General features: G+C 39.8%; 1 protein-coding gene across 3 annotated transcripts in view; it reads right to left on the minus strand.

Moving 5' to 3' along the window:
• Positions 1-20,755, minus strand: part of LOC309973319 (S-adenosyl-L-methionine-dependent tRNA 4-demethylwyosine synthase TYW1) — a 203,826-nt gene that overhangs the window by 154,676 nt on the left and 28,395 nt on the right. For all 3 annotated transcript variants that reach the window (XM_082857504.1, XM_082857503.1, XM_082857502.1), the window contains exons 8-9: positions 10,121-10,238; positions 5,581-5,633 (exon numbers count right to left, since the gene is read on the minus strand). In XM_082857504.1, coding sequence (XP_082713630.1) covers positions 5,581-5,633; positions 10,121-10,238 — 171 coding nt within the window. The remainder of the gene's footprint in view (positions 1-5,580; positions 5,634-10,120; positions 10,239-20,755) is intronic.

Below are 20,755 nucleotides of genomic sequence, written 5' to 3' on the forward strand. Positions count from 1 at the left end.
GAATCAGGAATTCCGTTTCTGACACATTAAGTTCAAGATGCCTATTACACATCCAAACTGATATACTGAGTAAGAAGTAATGAAGAGCCACCATAGGCTCTGAAAACGGAATGGCTAAATGAGAACTGAACTTGAGATTAACCTGGTTAACGTCAGATAAATTGAGTGGGGGCGGGGGGGGGGCATTCACTGGAAGCCAGAAGTAGAGGGAAAAAAGCTAGCTGCAACGTTCAAGAGGACAACCTGAACTTCGAGGCTGGCAGTGAAAATGGATTGGGGCAGAGGTTCTCAATGCGGCCAACACTACCCCGGGGGGTATTTTGGAAATTTGTGGAAATACTTTTGTTACAAAATGCTTGGGAGGCCCTACTGGCAAAAAGTAAGGGAGGGGTCAAGTGTTTCACATCTCCTGCAATGCTTAAGATAGTCACACACACACACAAACACACACACAAAAAGTGTCCTTTAATCCACTTCCTTTCAAATGACTCACCAGACCTCCATACTTGTGAAAAACCTATTATAATCATCCAAGCTTAGATTCCAACTTCATTTTACCAATGAAGTATCTTCTGCACATTTTACCATACACTGAATTTTCCAGGAATGCATCTATTATGTAAAATGAGGAAAGAAAACACTTTCTTTGATTCAAAGCTTTTATAAGAAATTTCAGCATTTTGAAAAACCATGTCACAGAGAACAATGCTGTTTCTAGTATTTAAGTCACCAACACAATACCTGTATCCCATGTTATATTCGTAGGTGTCACCTATAAATACATTACAGAAGAGATTTGAGATGCTTCTGGTAGACTTGGAACCAAATATTAAGTTAATAGACATATGAAATGCAGGATTCTCACTAATCAAAGTTGTTTAAAAAGTTAGTGTGGTCATTTTATGTCTTAATTTTTATAGCACAATGATGAGAAATCTATCTTGCAATAATTATTTGAAATTGAACTTGTTTATTTTGGGGGTGCCTGTCATCTTTAAATCTTACTCTGAAAGTGTCACCAGAGGTCCACCTCACTTCCCTCAACCATTCTTACTACCAGTTCTGTTTCCAATCTACCCACACAGATCAAAGGAACAGAATAGAGAACCCAGAAATAAACGTACACTTACACGGTCAACTAATCTACGAAGGAGGCAAGAATACACAATGGGAAAAAGACGGCCTCTTCAGTAAATGATGTTGGGATTACTGAACAGCTACATGCAAAAGAATCAAAATCAACTATTTTCTCTCACCATATACAAAAATAAACTCAAAATGGATCAAAGACTTAAATGTAAGGTCTGAAACCATAAAACTCCTAGAAGAAAACATAGGTGGCACGCTCTTTAACATCAATCTTAGCAATATTTTTTGGGTCTGCCTCCTAAGGCAAGGGAAACAAAAGCAAAAATAAACAAATGGGACTATATCAAACTAAAAATCTTTTGCACAGTGAAGGAAGCTATCAACAACAAAAAAAAGCAGCCTACTAAATGGGAGAAGATATTTGCAAACAATATATCCAATAAGGGGTTAATATCCAAAATACATAAAAACACATACAACTTAATAACAACAACAAACAACCAACCAACCTGATTAAAGAATGGGCAGGGGGGCTTCCCTGGTGGAGCAGTGGTTAAGAGCCCGCCTGCCAATGCAGGGGACATGGGTTTGATCCCTGGATTGGGAAGATCCCACATGCCACGGAGCAACTGAGCCCGTGCACCACAACGACTGAGCCTGCACCCTAGAGCCCGCAAACCACAACTACTGAAGCCTTTGCGCCTAGAGCCTGTGCTCTGCAACAAGAGAAGCCACCGCAAGAAGAAGCCTGCGCACCACAATGGAGAGTAGCCCCCGCTTGCCACATCTAGAGAAAGCCCGCAAGCAGCAACGAATACCCAACGCAGCCAAAAAAAAATAATAAAAATTAAAAAATAAAGAATGGGCAGGGGACCTGAGTAGACATTTTTCCAAAGAGGAAGTGCAGATGGCCAACAGACACATGAAAAGATGATTAACAACACTAATCATCAGGGACATGCAAATCAAAACCACAATGAGATACTACCTCACATCTTTCAGAATCACTATCATCAAAAAGACAACAAATAATAAGTGATGGAGAGGATGCAGAGAAAAAGGAACCCTCATGCACTGCTGGTGTGACTGTAAACTGGTGCAGTCACTACGGAGAACAGTATGGAAGTTCCTCAAAAAAATAAAAATAGAACTGCTATATGATACAGCAATTTCACTGCTGGATATTTACCCAAAGAAAACAAAAACAGTAGTTGGAAAAGATATATGCACTCTGATGTTCAATGGAGCATTATTTACAAAGCCAAGATATGGAAGCAACCTTAGTGTTCATTGATAGAGGAATGGATAAAGAAACTGGGGGGGGGGGGTGCGCGCACGCACACGCGCGCGCGCACAATGGAATATTACTCAATCATAAAAAAGAATTAAATCTTGACATTTGCAACAACATGGATGGACCTTGAGGGTACTATGGTTAAGTAAAATAAGTCAGAGAGAGAAAGACAAATACCACATGATCTCACTCATATGTGGAATCTATAAAACAAAACAAACAAACAAAACAAAATGAAAACAAACTCACATACAGAGAATGGGTCATTGCCAGAAGGGAGAGGAGAGAGGATGGACAAACCAGGTGAAGGGAATTAAGAAGTTCAAACCGCCAACTACATAATAAATACATCACAGGAATATAATATACAACAGAAGGAATATGGTCAACAATATTGTAATAACTTTGTAGGGGGACCGATGGTTACTAGACTTATCGTGGTGATCCTTTCATAACATATGCAAATGTCAACTTATGTCATATATCTGAAACTAACAATACTGTCACTGTATTTTCATTCAAAAATAAAATAATTTTTAATGCTATCTTATTTGTGCCCATAGGATTTTAATTTATGGAGGTGACTGAGTGCCAACATAGGCCAATGCTATAGAAGGAATATATTACTTACATATCCCAAGAGAAGGGTGCACACCACACCACACAGGGTTTGTTCAGGAGACAGAGGAGCGAGGGGGAAGCCTGGGCCAGAGCTTTTACTGGGGTTTCCTCAGGAAAGGAAAGGCAGAGCAAAGTAAACAGTGCAGGACTGGCTAGTATGAATTATTCCAGTGGGCTTTGAGCTACAAGGCTATCTCCAGTTTTCTGGTAGCTGGGCCTGGGATGATTTAGGACAGGGAAAATAATGGCTTGGTATGTGAGAGAGTTAGATAAGGAGGTAGCTGAAAGCTACAGATTCAGAATTACATATGAAAGGCATGCTCGAGGCAAGCTGCTGTTAATCTTTAGGAATTGGCCCCGGGGAGGGGCAGCCTCTATACGACTGCAGAGCATAAAGAATGCAGAAAATAAGAAATTACAGTTCATGTAATTGACCCTGTGGTGAAGAGATGACAAACAGACAAATATAGAATCTAAGAAAACAGAACAAATACAAACAACAGAAATTCACAGGCTGATCCTAAAATGTATATGGAAATGCAAAAGGCCCAGAAGAGGGGAAACAATCTTGAAAATTAAAAAACAATACAGAGAACTTACACTGCATGATTTCAGACTTATTACAAAGCCAGTGTAATCAAGACAATGCGGTACTGGCTTCAGGATAGACAAACACATCAATGCAACAGCATAAGAGCAGTCCAGACACAGGCCTACCCATATAGTTGACTGAATTTTCTACAAAGTCCTAAAAGTAATTCAATGGTGGAAGGAAAATCTTTTTCAACAAATGATACGAAAACACCCGAATATCCATATAGGGGGCTGGTGGTAGGAAGGAACAATCTTGACCTTTACCTTATACCATTCATAAAAATTAATTCACAGACCCAAACATAAAAGCTAAAACTATATATGAAGCTTCCAAAAGAAAACACAGACTATCCTTGTGACCTTAAAGCTGACAAAGATTTCTTAAAATACAAAAAATATTAACCATACAAAAAAAATGATAAATTGGACTTTATTCAAATTAAAAACTTCAAAAGAGGGACTTCCCTAGTGGCACAGTGGTTAAGAATCCACCTGCCAATGCAGGGGACATGGGTTTAACCCTGGTCCAGGAAGATCCCACATGCTGCGGAGCAACTAGGCCCATGTGCCACAACTACTGAGCCTGCACTCCAGAGCCTATGAGCCACAACTAATGAGCCCACGTGCCACAACTACTAAAGCCCACGTGCCTAGAGCCCATGCTCCGCAACAAGAGAGACCACCGCAATGAGAAGCCTGTGCACCGCAATGAAGAGTAGCCCCTGCTTGCTGCCACCAGAGAAAGCCCGCACGCAGCAATGAAGACCCAACACAGCCAGAAATAAATAAGTTAGTTAATTAATTTAAAAAAAATTTAAAAGATACCACTAGGAAAATGAAAAAGGAAGCCACAGACTAGGAGAAAATAGTCATACTGAACATCAGGCAAAACACTCATATCCACAATATATAGAGAACTCCTACGAGTCAATAATATAAAGTCAGACAACTCAACTTGGGTAAAATATCTGAACAGACACTTCACAACTATGAAAGGCCAATATGCACATGAAAAGGTGCTCCTCATCATCGATAGTCATCAGCAAAATGTAAATTAAAACCAAAATGGTACCACTTAACACTCATCAGGAAAAAGATGTGTAATCCCACATGATGATGAGAATATGTAGCAACTTTCATAAATTGCTGATGCAAGTATAAAATAGTACGACCACACTGAAAACAGACGGGGAGCTTCTTATAAAGTTAAATATATACCTGCCCTACGACTTAACAATTCCACTCCTAGGTATGTACCCAAATGAAATCGAAACATATGTTCACCAAAAAAACCTCTGTACAAACACATTCATAGCCGTTTTATTCATAAGAGCCAAAAACTGAGAACAACTCAAATAACTATCAACAGATTGAAAACTGTGGTATGCTCATACTACTGAATAGTACTCACCAATAAAAAGGAATGAACTACTGATACACATTACACGTGGATAAATCTCTGAAACCTTATGTTGAGTTTAAGAAGCGACTTGCAAAAAGCTACACATTATATGATCCTATTCATGTGAAATTCTACAACAGGCAAAACTAAACTACAGTGATAGCAACGAGAACAACTGTTGCCTGGCTGTGGAGGAGGGGGTATTGACCAGAAATGGGCATAAGTGAATTTATCGGCGTGAGGAAAGTAGTCTATAGCTTAATTCAGGTGGTAGATAAGGGTTTTTACATCCATCAAAATATGCTGAACTTGGACTTCCCTGGCGGTCCAGTGGTTAAGACTCCACGCTTCCAATGCAAGGGCCACAGGTTTGATCCCTGGTCGGGGAACTAAGATCCCACATGCCATGCGTCGTGACCAAAAGGTTAAAAAAAAAAGCTAAACTCTTAACTAATTCATTCAAAATCATTACATTTTATTAAAATGTAAATTATACCTTTAAAATGGTAAAATCTGTTGCATATAGTAGCCATATAAAAGTTGCATAACACAGAAATAATATTTGAATAAAAACAAATACCTTTGTCCACCTGCAAAGCTTCACCCCAGAGTGGCTCCCAATCAACTGATAACCTGAATGAAAAAACAGGGAACACAAAGTTGAACTGATTCAAAACCTCATATCAAAAAGTGATTATAAAACTGTAGCAAAGTCATTTTTCTTTGTTTAAATAATGATAGACAACAATCCAATGCCACTAAGGTTTAACTCACCAGGATGATAATACAATTTAAAACATGTATGCATCTAATAACACGGACTCAAAATACATAAAGAAACAATAAGCTAATCCAAAATCACAGGGAGATATTTTAAGATCTCTCAGTATATAACAGATCTCATAGATCAAAACTCAATAGAGCTCTAAGATCTGAAGCAACACAGTAAACTCAATCAAGGACATAGAGAGCACTGCACTCAACAACTACAGGATGCTCATGTTTTTCAAAGACCCAAGAAACACTTATGAAAATGAACCATGCACTGGACCATACAGCAAAAACAACTAACAGTATATTTCAGTACAATGAACGACTGGGGAACTGTCATCAATAATCTTCAAAAATAAATAAAGAATCAGATGGGCAACAGGAGATTAAAATAAATATTGCCCCCAAAAGTGGGAAAAATCAAATTCTAGGAACCTGACATAAATTCTCAGCACCACTCCACAACCTATTTAAATATTTTGACGCACGTAAGACATGAAAAGCATGGAAAAGCCACGCCAAAGCAATCACATTTCCTTATTTTAACAAACTAGTAGAGCAAACAAGTAGAAAATTCTGATTTCAGAAGACATTTAATAAAGTTTCTCATGAGGCTTCAAGTAATAAGCCACAATTATCATGAGTCTCTTGCACAAAAAGACTCTTGACTTGCAGATAAACGAGGTAAATGGAGAAATACAGTCTGGATGAGGGCATGAGTGGATAAGTGGCTGGTTAAACATCCATATTCATAGGGTGATGATTAATGGAACAAAGTCAATTTGGATTACAAGTCTCTAGTGGCAACATTACAGGGCTTTGTCTTCTATCCTCTTCCACATTTATGTAAACATCTCACATATAAATAAAGCACTTCTTATCTACTTGAAGATGGAACCGAGTCCAACTGATCAGCTAATCTCAGATACAGAATAAGCATTTAAAAGATCCCCAGAGAAAATTCTAGTTCTTTTGGACTCCTACATTATATGTTGCTCATACCACTATCATAGAAATCACACTGTATTATATTAGTTCTTTATATCTTTCTCTCCCAAGATACATAGGATTCTACAAAATTCTGCACTTAGGTAGGTATGAAAAGACTGCACAGTATAGGATGGAGAGTCCTGTAGCTGACCACAATACACGCAACGCAGTTACTAAAATTGCAGGGTAGGATTCTGCTTGTAACCAAGATGGAGTAACAGAGTAAAGATTTACTCTCCCACCTGAAATACCAAAAGCTGAACAAAATACATGAAACCACAGTTTTCAGAATACAAAACATCAGGCAACGAAGGAAGATGATCCAAGAGAGATGGGAAACAAACAAGGCTGAGCCCTACCATTACCCAAGCTTGCTGCCTTGAAAGTTGCCAGGCTGTGCAGCAGGGAGAGACGACACAAGCAGAGCTCAGTATTCTCCCCAAGTTGAGGACACGGAAGTAGAGAGGGGAGCCCCTGTGGCTAAAGTTTGCAAGACTGAGTACTGGAGAGACAAAAGCTACACAGAGATTGAACTCAAGGGTCTGCAGAGGATTCCTGTAAGTACTTGCTTGAGTACTGCTTAGTGCATACGTGAGAGAAAAACTACCCAGGAATGGGAAGGAACCATCTGAAAAGATTAACGGCATGCCTGGTACTCACAGCCAGCTGGGAACTGTGCCTGTTCCTACCAGTCAGACAGAAAACCTCAAGATTCCAAGGCACTGGGCAGAGTACACAGAAGTGTTTTGCCTCAATGGTGGGGGAAAAAATGAGCTGTATAGTGAGCCAGCTCTGGTCTCACCCAACAAATCATAAAAGCAAGATGAAAAGGCTCAAGCTGTTTCCAAGTAATTTATCTTCATCCCAGAACAAAGCTCAAGAATGGTTATAGGAATTCAAAAATATCCAGTACCCAAAAACATAAAATTAGAACTGGCATCCAATCAAAGATTACCATGCATGCAAAAAAGATAGGAAAACATGATCAGTAATGGAGAGAATAATCCAGCAGCCAAAACTGACCCAGAAATGACATAGATGTTAGCAGATAAGGACATTAAAAGTTATAATTGTATTCCATAAGCTCTGAAAGTTAAGTAGAGACATGGAAGATAGAAAAAGACCTAAACTGAACTTCTAGAGATGAAAGCTACATCTAAGCTGGAAAAATACACTGGATAGAATTACTAGAAGATTCAACTTAGAGACGAAAAGACTACTGAGTTAACCTTGAAGACAGCAATAGAAACTATCCAGTCAGGTAAAGCAGGACAGAAAAAATAATTTTAAAATATGAAAAGCACATCTGTGAGCTATGGGTCAAATTCAAGTGGCCTATTATACATGTAATTGGAGTCCCCAAAAAGAAGAAAGAGAGGGGGTGGCAGAAAAATATTCGAAGAAATAATGTCCAAAATTTGTCCAAATTTGATTAAAACTATACATCCACAGAACCAAGAAGCTCAACAAATCCCAAGAAGCATGAAGAAAACTACACTGAGACATATTATAATTAAAATCATTCAAAATCAGTTGTTAGAAGAAAATCAGGGGGTAAAACACATTACATTTGAAAGGAACGAACAAAAGACGACTGCAGAGCCCTCATGAGAAGCACCGTGATCCAGCAGACAGTGGAAGAACACCCTTAAAGTGCAAAAAAGAAAAAAACTGCCAATTCCAGACACATCAAAAAATTAAAAATCCTTCAAAAATAAAATAAAATTAAATAACAAAAAAATCCTTCAAAAATGAAGGCAAAAGAAAGCCTTTTTCAGATATACAAAAGCTGAAAAAATTCATCACCAGCAAACCCACACTACAAGAAATGCAAAAAGGAGTCCTTCAGGCAGAAGGAAAAGGCCTTCAGACAACACGGGTTTACACAGAGGAATGAAAAGTACCAAAAGTAGTAACTACATGAGTCAATATATAAAATTTTTTCCTAATTATTTAAATCTGTAATAGATAATTGTTTAAACCAAAAGAACAGCAATTTAGTACAGGGCTTAAAACATATGTAGAAGTAAAAGGTATGAAAACAATTGCACAGAGGTTGAGGAGGGCAAAAACAGAAGTAATGAAGGTTCTTCCACTTTACGTGAAGTGGTGTAACACCACGTGAGGATATACTGTGGTACAGGATAGTATAAAACCTCAAGCAACCACTAAGGAACAAAACAGTGCTATAGCTAATAAGCTAACAAAGGATGTAAAACAGAATCATATAATTTTAAAAACTATCTAAAAGAAGGCAGTAAAACAAGAGAAAGGAAATCCAAGAACATGTGAGACAAGTAGAAAACAAACAGCAAGATGACCCATTTAAACCTATTGTAAAAATCACTTTATTCCTATATGAATGAGACTTAATTTTGCATCAATACTGACAAACTGAACAGTAATCATGTCATGATTTGACATGTACGTCATGATTTGACGTAAAAAAAAAAAAATCACTTTATTCTACTCTAATGAAAAGGCATATAGGGCTTCCCTGGTGGCGCAGTGGTTGAGGGCCCTCCTGCCAATGCAGGGGACACGGGTTCGTGCCCCCATCCGGGAAGATCCCACATGCTGCGGAGTGGCTGGGCCTGTGAGCCATGGCCACTGAGCCTGTGCGTCCGGAGCCTGTGCTCCACAACGGGAGAGGCCACAATAGTGAGAGGCCCACGTACCGCAAAAAAAAAAAAAAAAAGGCATATATATTTCTATGTAAAAAAATCTGTATATTTTTGTCTGTCTCCTCTAATAAGCTGAGAGCTCCTTGAAGGAGATATGTCAAGTATCTTAAGTTCCTCTGCATTGCCGGAACTGTCACATAAAAGGATCTCAATAATTATAGAAAGAGGGAGGGAGGGAAGGAAGTCGGTCTACTCACCCCCAGTTTATTACTCTTTCTTCTACAGGAAACCAATATCATTCGTTCATTCAATTGCAGCCTTCTTCATAAGGTAGGACCACAGAAATCCAGATATACTTCTACATAAAACACTTCTAATTAACCCAGCCTAATATCGTATGAGGTTTAATAATTTCCCCTTAATAAACAGTGACGTGTAAAGAAGCCAATGATTGCACCTTCCATCTGCATACCTGAGCCTCAATGATGGTAAAGTACCATCCCAATAAACCAAGCAAAGAAGAACCCTTGCTGGTCCAGGCAGCCAACACACAAGTGATCCACAGAAACAAGACCGCGACTCCTTAAACAGCTACAGCTGCCACGACCACACAGCAGCTGAGCCAACTATAGCGGGACTTCCTTATCTTTGTTCCTCCTGGCAATCCCTATTTTATGTTCCCTCTTTTAGAATGCTTAAGAGTGTAGAATTATAACAGTTCTTGATGACTTTCACCTTGTTTAGTAAGGGCTTCTCGGAGAGCAGGAGTTATCATAGCTCTTCTTTCACTGGCTTCATTCTTCACTGTGCTCCTGATCAAACTAGTTTCCCCTTCCTGCCGCTCCTTTTCTCTCTGTATTAAAATGAAAAGAATGAAACCCAGAATTGGTAATGGGCAAGTGAAATAACAGCACGACAATCATACACACGTAGCATGGATAAAAGGGTTCATCACGAACCACACAGCCCATAAACCTGTTCTCTTCCAAGTGATCACATTTCCAGTCACACACTGAGCTAAAGACACACCAGGGGCTTTTTTTTTTTCCCCCAAAAAAGTAACTACATATTCAAACACATACATCCACAAAACATAAATCAATAATCCACTTGTCTAGATCTCAAATAGTTTTCACAATCTGAGCACAGACAGCTGCCCAACTTCAGCAAGTTATTTCTCTAAATTTCAATTTCCTCACCTGAAAAGAGAGAAAAGGAATATCTATGGAGCAGAACTGTGTTGAAGATTAAATGAAACAAAATTACCTGGCACAATGCCTGATACATAATAGGACTTCACTAAATTATAGTAGTGCTGGTTATAACATCTGCAAACCCCAAAAACAAGTCAAAAAATTGCTCTGAGCTGCCCAGTCACCTGCTCAGAACCCAAGTCACTCCACCACCTCCACCTGCAGCCCCAAAGGCTTCTTACAGAAGATCCCATGGTGAAAATCTGTCTTCAGTGATAGAAATCTGAAGGATAATATAAAACTGTGTTTCCTTTTGACTTTGGCCACTAGAAAATTCACAGCACAACTCTGATCACTGTATCAGGCCTTGCATCATCCTTGTCTTATATTCTGTCAGTGACGTCATATTACAAGATGACCCCCATTCACCGTTTACATTGATTTCTTCCTCTCTTTTTAAATCTCATTACATGTATATATATTTTAAAGTTATCTCAATACCTTTTTGGAAGACGGTTAAAGTGCTAATTAATCATTTTGAGACAACGCACAAAATCTGTGTTACACTTCAGAGGAGACATTCATCAGATCTTACTAAGAGCTGCAGAACCAAAATAAGTCACCTGAGCAGGAGCCCTACCACCGAGCCCTAAACTACCCTCAGTGCCTGTCCATTTTCAGTGTCTAGACCCCAGTGAATCAATGAGCAGACTCAAAACAATGCCCTTTCTACCTAAAAGTGACAACACCTCACAGATGACATGATGCCTTGGGTCTGTATCAAACTAAAACAGAAAAAGGAGGATGATCCATGTTTGAACCTGGGCAGGAGGTGAATAGGGATTTCCTGTCCCACCAGGGACTTCCCTGGTGGCACAGTGGATAAGACTCCATGCTCCCAATGCAGGGGAACTGGGTTCAATCCCTGGTCAGGGAACTATATCCCACATGCATGCCGCAACTAAGAGTTCGTATGCTGCAACTAAGGAGCCCGCCTGCCGCAACTAAGACCCAGTGCAACCAAATAAATAAATAAATATTTTTTTAAAAGAAAGAAAAAAAAAAAGAATCCTATGGCTTGAGTTCCAAGGAAGTCTTGTGGTGGAGCAAAGTGAACTAACCTTGACCTTGAGAGCATTTAAATGTCTCTAAAGTAATTCCGAAGCAAGTTACTGTAATTCCCTACTAATCATGCAAGAATTGATAGTAGGTGGCAACATCTGCCCTCAAGGGCTTCCCTGGTGGCGCAGTGGTTGAGAGTCCGCCTTCGTGCCCCAGTTCCGGTTCCGGAAGATCCCACATGCCGCGGAGCAGCTAGGCCCGTGAGCCATGGCCGCTGAGCCTGCGCGTCCGGAGCCTGTGCTCCACAACGGGAGAGGCCACAACAGTGAGAGGCCCGCGTACCGCAATGAGAAGCCCACGCACCACAACAAAGACCCAACACAGCCAAAAATAAATAAATAAATTTATTAAAAAAAAAAAAAAGAATGGCCATGGAACACTGTCGATGTCCCAACACTAGAGAAATTATCTATTATAAAATGTGAGTGCAGCTACTCCAGACTCAATCATCTGGACACATAATTCACATGGAAAGAGAGCAGCAGCTATGATTAAAGGTCTTGGGTATTCAGGGCAAAATTTTATCATTCTTTCCCTCTATGACAGTTTAGTCCTATCTTGCATATGCAGCAGTAACTCCATTTCTGAAAAGAAATACAATGGTTCACAGCACTCTCCAAGGAAATGCAAAGCCCCATTCAAATTCTAATTCTAATCTCCTATCTGCAGACATTTTCCCGTTTGCCCAGAATATAACAACATAACAACTGACATAGGACCCGTATATTTTTATTTATTTTTTTATAGCCGTTACATAGTCTAAGCAGAAATAAATGAAGATCCCAGAACTGGTCAATCTGGATTCCTTCCTCTCCTGCACACCCATTGGGCAACGCGTGACCAAGTTCTAAACTTTTAATTCTCAACGTATGGGTTCTCTCCAACCACAATGCCACTGCTTTTGCCCCCAGCCTTGGTTTCACCTAAGGGACAACTGCAATAGCCCTGTCTCCAACCTTCCACCCCTCCCCAACTCCCAAACCCAACACACTTGTCTTGAAAGAAAACGCATGCCCTCTCCAAGCTGCTATTTTCTGATACGCAAAACGGAAAACTGATTATAAGCTCACTTCCTAGACACTTAGGAAAATGACTATAAATAAGTGAAAAGTTCTTTATAAATAGACAGAAATATATGAATCTGCTGTAATAATGGGAGCCAAAAAGTGGTACCAATTCTCTTTAAAAAAAAAAAAGAAAGAAAAAGATATTATACAATTTTACCGAATTCATTCTCACACCTTCATCCCAGAAACCACAGTACCACCCCAATATTCCCTAGGATAAAAACAAGACAAAAGGGGATTTGTTAAAGACTTTAAGGTAAAACTTCCACCTAGTTGGTTAAGTGCCAACCTTGGGGTTGAAGAGACGTCACCTTACATTTGAGGGTGAATTTAACACTTAAAGCCTTAAAAATAATTATGAAAGGAGAACCAGCTTCATGTTGTTACACTGCAGTACTATGCAGCCTCATAATCAGAACTGGACACACCGAGTTCCTTTTGTAGACTGAAATGTTTCTCTGGTGAGTAATTACCAAGCATCCGCCTTTATTTCCAAAACTAATGATACTGATACCACTGTTCGTCTGCTTAACCAGAACATGCTGTGGGGAGTATTTTAGCAACATTTATTTACTGCAGGAAGAAAACAAGTAGCAATCTGCTTTACATTTAGAAGCACAACACGAGAGAAACAGAAAATAAACAACCTAAGCCTTGGCAGGCTCTTCCTGACTCCTTGTTCTCTAACCAAACTCCTCAGCTTCCCTTCTGGGGAAGCAGCAAAGGGGAGTGAGACAAAGAGATGGAGCCTGGGCTTGGTCCCACCCCATCCGACTCTGGACAAATTGCTTTGCTTCTCTAAGCTTGTGTCCTGCCCTGTAAAATGATAAAGTGGAGGTGACAGTACAATACCAGGGTCTTTGTGAGGACTGAATGAGATTATTTAGTGTACTTGACTGCTCCTAATCGTCTGAACCTACCCTGGAGCTCTCTCTCCCCACACCTCCAGCCCACTCATCCTATTCAATCAATTCACATTGCTTCCCACTGCCTTTAGGACAAAGCTCACACTCTCCTGACAGAGGATGAAAAGGCCTCCAGGATCCTGCCCCTGCCTTCCTTCTCTATTTCACCTCTCCACACATCCCCACCGCACTCCACTCTTAACATACCAAACTGCTTAGAGAGTTCCCCAACCTTGCCATATTCCCCTAACACCCCATCCCCTCGGCACATGGCATGTGCAACGTTTCGAACTCTAGCTCTCTTGTTCTCAGTTCTCACTCCCGCCCTTCAAATTCTCTTTGGCCCTAGAATTACTGCCTTGCTGCAGAGGGAGGGGGGTAGAAACCATGGTGGTGTTCTAGTCAGACCAAACATATCCCATTTGAAGATATCTCCTTAGACAATAATCGTTTATTAGTTATCAAGGACATACTATGTGGCAGGCAACAAAATAAAGGCTTTAGATGGATTAACTTATTGTATCTTCAAAACAACTTTATAAAGCAGTTACTGTTATCGTCTCCCACTCTAGCACACAGAGTGAAATAACTTGCCCAGACACACAAGCTGAGATACTGTGACACATGAAAGTTAGTGAATATCATTCAAAAGAGGTCTTACAGTAAGAGTGCTCTAGCCCAACTCTACAGCTGATGCTTTTAGGTATTAGAGCGTACTGCTTCCTCTGCAGTAACAACTAAGGCAATTAATGTGATGTAGAATGATGAACAGGCAGAAAGCAGCTCAGGGATCTGCGTGGATGGACCCCAAAGAAAATGCTCCCCGGAGATACGAAAAAGAAGAGCCAAGCAGTAATAATGTCCATCACTGAATTTTAGTATACTGCCTCCAATATCAAATGAACACACAGGACACATCTGGAAACCCTGCTGTAACCTAAAAATAATGAAAAGCAAAAAACGGGGCGGTTATTTTCATGCTGCACTGAAGTTGGAAATATATATATATTTTTTCCCCTAGATCTGATGATTTTATGAGTGATTTCTATGAGAAACCTGAAATATCATAAGCCAGCTGCTTAAAGTTCATAAAGTCCAAAATCATTTCATTTCAAAAAATAATTTACATGGACATCCAAATTTTTCCTTAGTGCTTTTTCTCCAGTGCCCTCTAATGGACATAAGAGGAAAAAGCAAAGGAAAAAAATGGACCAGCAAACTATTCCAAACTTTTACAGTACATGTGAAATTTGCTGAAAGTACATCTTGTGTGTTCTCAGCGTGCACGCATGCACACGCACACACACACACACACACACACACACACACACACACACACACACACAATGTTAGCAATATGAAGTGGGGATGTGTAGGCTGTGGTTAAGCATTGTACACACATATCAAACGTCACATTATACACCCTAAAAAGAAATCACATTGTACAACCCAAGTACATAAAATTTTATTTGTCAATCATATCTCAATGATGTTGGAAAAAAAAATTGTCCCAAACTCCTCACCCACTACAAATAAAGCTATAAATATCTTCTCTTAACTTGGAAGATCCAGAAATCTACCTAAATCAGGCATCTCATGCACTGAAATCTATCCCATTTCAAGACAGTTTCACCTTTTAAAATCACTCAGATTTTTATTAAGAGTCATACAATTATATATTTGCTTTGACCCAGTATCTCAACTTGGGGAAAATATAAACCAAGAAAATATCAACACTCTCTTTTAAGTAAAAAAGGTCTCAGACCAGTGCTAATTACAACAGCAGAAAACCTGAAAACAGACTAAACGACCAACTCTAGCAGAATGCATAAGCAAATTTAAAATGTCTAAGCATATTTACTTCTCAGTTTAATCTCTCAGGCTCTCAGAGACTGTAAAGCATTTTCACGCACAGTTCTTATCTGACTCTCAACAACGCTGTGAGGAAGGCAGAGGTTATGGTCCACGTTTCTCAGACACGGGGATTAAGGCCAGAGAAGATTAAGCTTTGCCCTAAGAGTGCCAAGTTACAAACTGGCTGGCCCAGGCCCTGAACCTACATGCCACAAACTTGTCATTCTTTTTTTTTTTTTTACAAACTTGTCATTCTTAACAGCTCCTCTGCCAGGGCTTCTAAAATACAAAAGCTACTAAAAGTGACAGCGACAACACTAACACACAGACAGAGTATTAGGAAATAAGTAACAAAATGCTGCAACAGGAACAATCATAATTTTAAATTCGGAAAATAATTTTGGATTCTATAGTTTAGTTTTACACTCATAGAGTATTTTTGGGTTATGATCTCTACAAAAGGAACCAAATATCCCAATATAAGAACGGGCATAGGACAGTGTGTAGTAAAGAATTTGGCCTTGCCCAAAGAGAAGTCTGGCCTCTCCCCAGTGCCTGGAAAGTAACCTCTAACCCCCTGGAACTTCCTGAGTGTTGCGAGTATCTTTATTCATGGTGGGCCCTTCAGAGGCACTTGACAGTTTATGCTATTAGGGTGACTCATGCCAAATTTTGGGGGTACTATGCTGTAGGCTGGATTCAACCCCATGCGCAATCAATCAATCAGGGATGCCTACATAATGAAGCCCCCATAAAAACTCTGGACACCGAAGCTCAGGTGAGCTTCCCAGGTTGGCGATGCTCCACGTGTCATGTCACGCATCCGTGCTGAGAGGGTAGCACATCCTGAGGACAATGAATGAATGCTTCCCAGACTCTGCTCTGTGCATCTCCTCCTTTGGCTGCTTTTTCTGTACCCCTTCCTAGCAATGAACCGTAATCATGAGGGTGACAGCTTTCAGGGAGTTCTATGAGTCTTTCTAGCAAATGACTGAATCTGAGGGAGGTTTTTAGGACCCCCCCCCAAACTTGCAGTTGGTGTCAGAAGTGAAAGCAGTCTCAGGAACTGTGCCCTCAGACTTTGTAGTCTGTCTAACTCCAGGTAGACAGAGATGCTTCACAGGAAAAAAATACATTCAATCTCACTCAAAATTAAAGAAATGCAAATTATTATTTTTTAAGGTTATTATTTTTCACCTTTCAGGTTGGTAAGATTTAAAAGATTGAGAACACCTGGGGGTTGGCAAGGGTTTAAAGAAACAGGCATTCTCATCTCTCTCTTATGCAGTAAGAAGAAATAAAAATGTTTTCAGCTTTTTACAGGGCAATTTAGAAATATCATCAAAATTATAAAATTCTCTTTGATCCAGAAATTTCAATTTTACAAATTTACTCAAGATAAATTTATCAGTCATGAAAAATATAAGAGCAAGAGTGTTCATTATAGGGAGTTCCCTGGTGGCCTAGTGGTTAGGATTCAGTGCTGTAATTGCTGGGCCCAGGTTCAATCCCTGGTCAGGGAACTCCCACAAGCCACATGGCACAACCAAAAGAAAAAAGAAAAAAAAAAAGTACAATTCAGGAATTAAAATAGGTTTTTTTTTAAAAAAAAGAGAGTGCTCATTATAGAAATCAGGAAACACCTAAATGTTAATCAACAAGAGTCAAATAACTATGGGACATAATTGTGGACTACTACATAAACATTAAAATTAATTAGGCAGATCTCTATCACAGGACTGGAAACCTGTCATGTTAAATGGAAAAAAGTAGTCTGTAGACTTGGAGTACAAAATTATTCTGTGTAGCCCAAAAAACGAAGTTATACCAAAATGCAGGTGTGTTTGTAAAGGCAGTAAAATACCTGGAAGAATAGTGTCAAAGTGTAAACTGCACTGACCTGTGAAAAGTACATTTAAGAAGAATAGGGACAGAGGACTGTATTCTTCAAGTTTTTTAAACATATGTAAACAGGGTATTAAATTAAATGAAACTCCAAAAAGAGGGTCAGATCAAGTTATAAATTTTCAAAGGATGGGACTTCGCTGGTGGTCCAGTGGTTAAGACTCTGCGCTTCCAATGCAGGGGACATGGATTCGATCCCTGGTCGGGGAACTAAGATCCCACATGCCATGCAGCACGGCCAAAAGATAAATTGGAAAAAAAAAAAATTAAATTTTCAAAGGAAATATCTGAGAACAAGTTTAAGAACTTGAAAAGTGCCTCCCTGACATCAAGGATATGAAAGGGTAGAGAGTACGGAGACAACAAGAGAGGAGTTTTGAGGATTTCTTCAGGGAATATTAGAAAGGTATTTTGAGCTCCTTCATCTGCCTCAAATGAAGAGATGTTTGAGGGTGGAGGGCTGTGTTCTCACCTCAAACCCCAGGAACCTCAAAGAAGCCGCTATGTATCCTCTGCACTCAGACTGGTGAATGACTCCTGCCCAGGAAATCCAGAGAGCAGAAGGCCTGACTAGTTGCCTTAGCAAGTGAGCACTGTTGCTGGAGAGGAACCAGCCTGTGCTCCCAGAATAAAGAACTCGGGAGCATTCCCTTGGGAGCGGGGTAGGGGTGGGGGAGATCTTCGATCCTGACCCACTGGGCAACCAGAGAGAACAGACGAAAGACCTCAAAAGAGGGGAAACCAGAGGTACAGGGCCCCGAGGAAGGAGTGAGGACCATCGGAAGCACACTTCTCAGAGTACACGTGCTCAGTGCAAGGCGCCAGGTGTGGAGACAGCCACGGACAACGTCTCCAAAGGAGTGCTAAACACGCTGCCTGGAAGAAGAGCCAAGTTTAAACACCTGACAACGAGAGAGCACAAAGTCCCCTTGTGACAGTGCCAAGTAAGAACTTCCCCACTTCTCTTTATCTCCTGCTTCCCCCATCCACACCCCAAACCCTAAGGAGATATTATAAAATAGCTACTAGCAAATAGGCCAGAGAGCAGACAATAAGGAGGGGAGAAGTTTCACTCTGAATTAAACTGGAAACTTGGACTGCGTTTATTTAGTATTACTTAGTATTACATAGGACTGGACATTCTACCGCCAAATTAAGACTTTGTACCTTAAAGTGCCTGTCATACTTTATGACCAAAAATGACCAGAAAAGTCATGGAGTCCACCAGAGTTTTCATCCCAAGACAGGGGAAGGGGTCTCCCTCCCATGCAGGTTGAAAAAGGACAGTAAAACTCAAAATAAAGCAGCTTTTACAATATTTCCCAAAAGTAATCCTTGTTGTAACATAGACTATACCAGTATTTATTACTTTAGAAAGATTTTTCTGTAAGATTTTTAAAATAAGGTTATAAAGACTGTCTGAAGAATATGATAAATATTTTTATAATAAAATAGAGATTTAGGGACTTCCTTGGTGGCGCAGTGGTTAGGAATCTGCCTGCCAATGCAGGGGACACGGGTTTGAGCCCTGGTCCAGTAGGATCCCACATGCCACAAAGCAACTAAGCCCGTGCACCACAACGACTCAGCCTGCACTCTAGAGCCAGCGAGCCACAACTACTGAGCCCGCGTGCCACAACTACTGAAGTCCATACACCTAGAGCCCCTGCTCCACAACAAGAGAAGCCACCGCGAAGAGAAGACCGCACACCACAACGAAGAGTAGCCCGTGCTCTCTGAAACTAGAGAAAGCCTGCACACAGCAATGAAGACCCAATGCAGCCATAAATTAATTAATTAATTTTTTAAAAAATAGAAATTTAGGTGCATATAAAATAAAATTTAAATAAATATTCCAATATTTATTTAATTATTAATAGCGATTTTTTATGAGGAGATGGAATTACTGGTAGGTTTTTGCCCTTTCTCTATTTTCCAAATTTTCATTATTACAAGTATGTCAATTTATAGTGAAAAAAAAATTTTTTTTATTTAATTTAATTTAATTTTTTTTGGCTGAGCCACTCAGCTTGTGGGATGTTAGTTCCCCGACCAGAGACCGAACCCACGCCCCCTGCAGTGGAAGCACAGCGTCTTAACCACTGGACCACCAGGGAAGTCCCTATAATGAAAAAAATTTTTAATTTTAACTAGGAAAAATTAAATAAATAATCGTTAAATTTGTTTCCTTAAATTACCATTTGCTATGGTATGAGTCTACCCAGAGTAAAATTAGAAGGTCTTCATGTTTTACAGATATAATAAGTACTCAAGACTTTTATATAATTCAAAACTAGTTATTCACCAACTAGTCCTATCAAAAAATGGTAGAGGGGCTTCCCTGGTGGCGCAGTGGTTGAGAGTCTGCCTGCCGATGCAGGGGACGCGGGTTCGTGCCCCGGTCCGGGAAGATCCCACATGCCGCGGAGCAGCTGGGCCCATGAGCCATGGCCGCTGAGCCTGCGCATCCGGAACCTGTGCTCCGCAACGGGAGAGGCCACAACAGTGAGAGGGCCGCGTACCGCAAAAAAAAAAAAAAAAAGTAGATATTCTCATATGGCAATATCATAAATAATTCATAATCCAGTTGATACTAGTCTTTTTTGTTTGTTTTATTTTGTGGGCATAGGAAAATAGTTCCCCTGACACTCTTTATCTTGAAAACTTCAAAAAAGTTGAAAGGTACAATGAAGACCCACATTCCCTTCACCTAGATTCACTACTTTTGCTTGATCAATATCTATCTATAAACACACACACACACACGTTATGCACATGTATGTATGTGTGTGTTATGTATAAAAACAAAATTTTGCTAAACCACTTGAAAGTATGTTGCAGACACCACAGCACCTCACCTTTAAATTACTGCAAAATTCAGCTCCAAGAAAAAGATATGAACCTATAGAACTACAACACCATTATTACAATGAGAAAAATTAACATAAATCTAATATTACCCAATAGAAAATTCAATTCAAATGTCCCCAAATGTCAAGACAATGGCCTTTTCTCTTTGATTCAAGATCAAAGTTTATTCAATGCATTTGTTTATATTTCATTAGTCTTTTAAAATCTTAGAACAGTACCCACCCCAAGTTTTATTGTTGCTGTTACTGTCTACAACATAGACTCTTTAAAGAGCCTGGCCTGTTGTCTCCTAGACTGTCCCACATTCTGGATTTGTCTGATTGTTTCCCCATTAGATTCAGGTTAAACTTTTTTGACACAAAATTGCATAGATGATGTCGTATATACCTTGCTACAGATCATATCAGGAGGTACATAAGGTCAAGTTGTAACATAAATGATGATATTAAATTT

This window comes from Leucopleurus acutus, assembly GCF_964270905.1.
Source record: "Leucopleurus acutus genome assembly, chromosome: 16".
Taxonomy (NCBI): domain Eukaryota; kingdom Metazoa; phylum Chordata; class Mammalia; order Artiodactyla; family Delphinidae; genus Leucopleurus; species Leucopleurus acutus.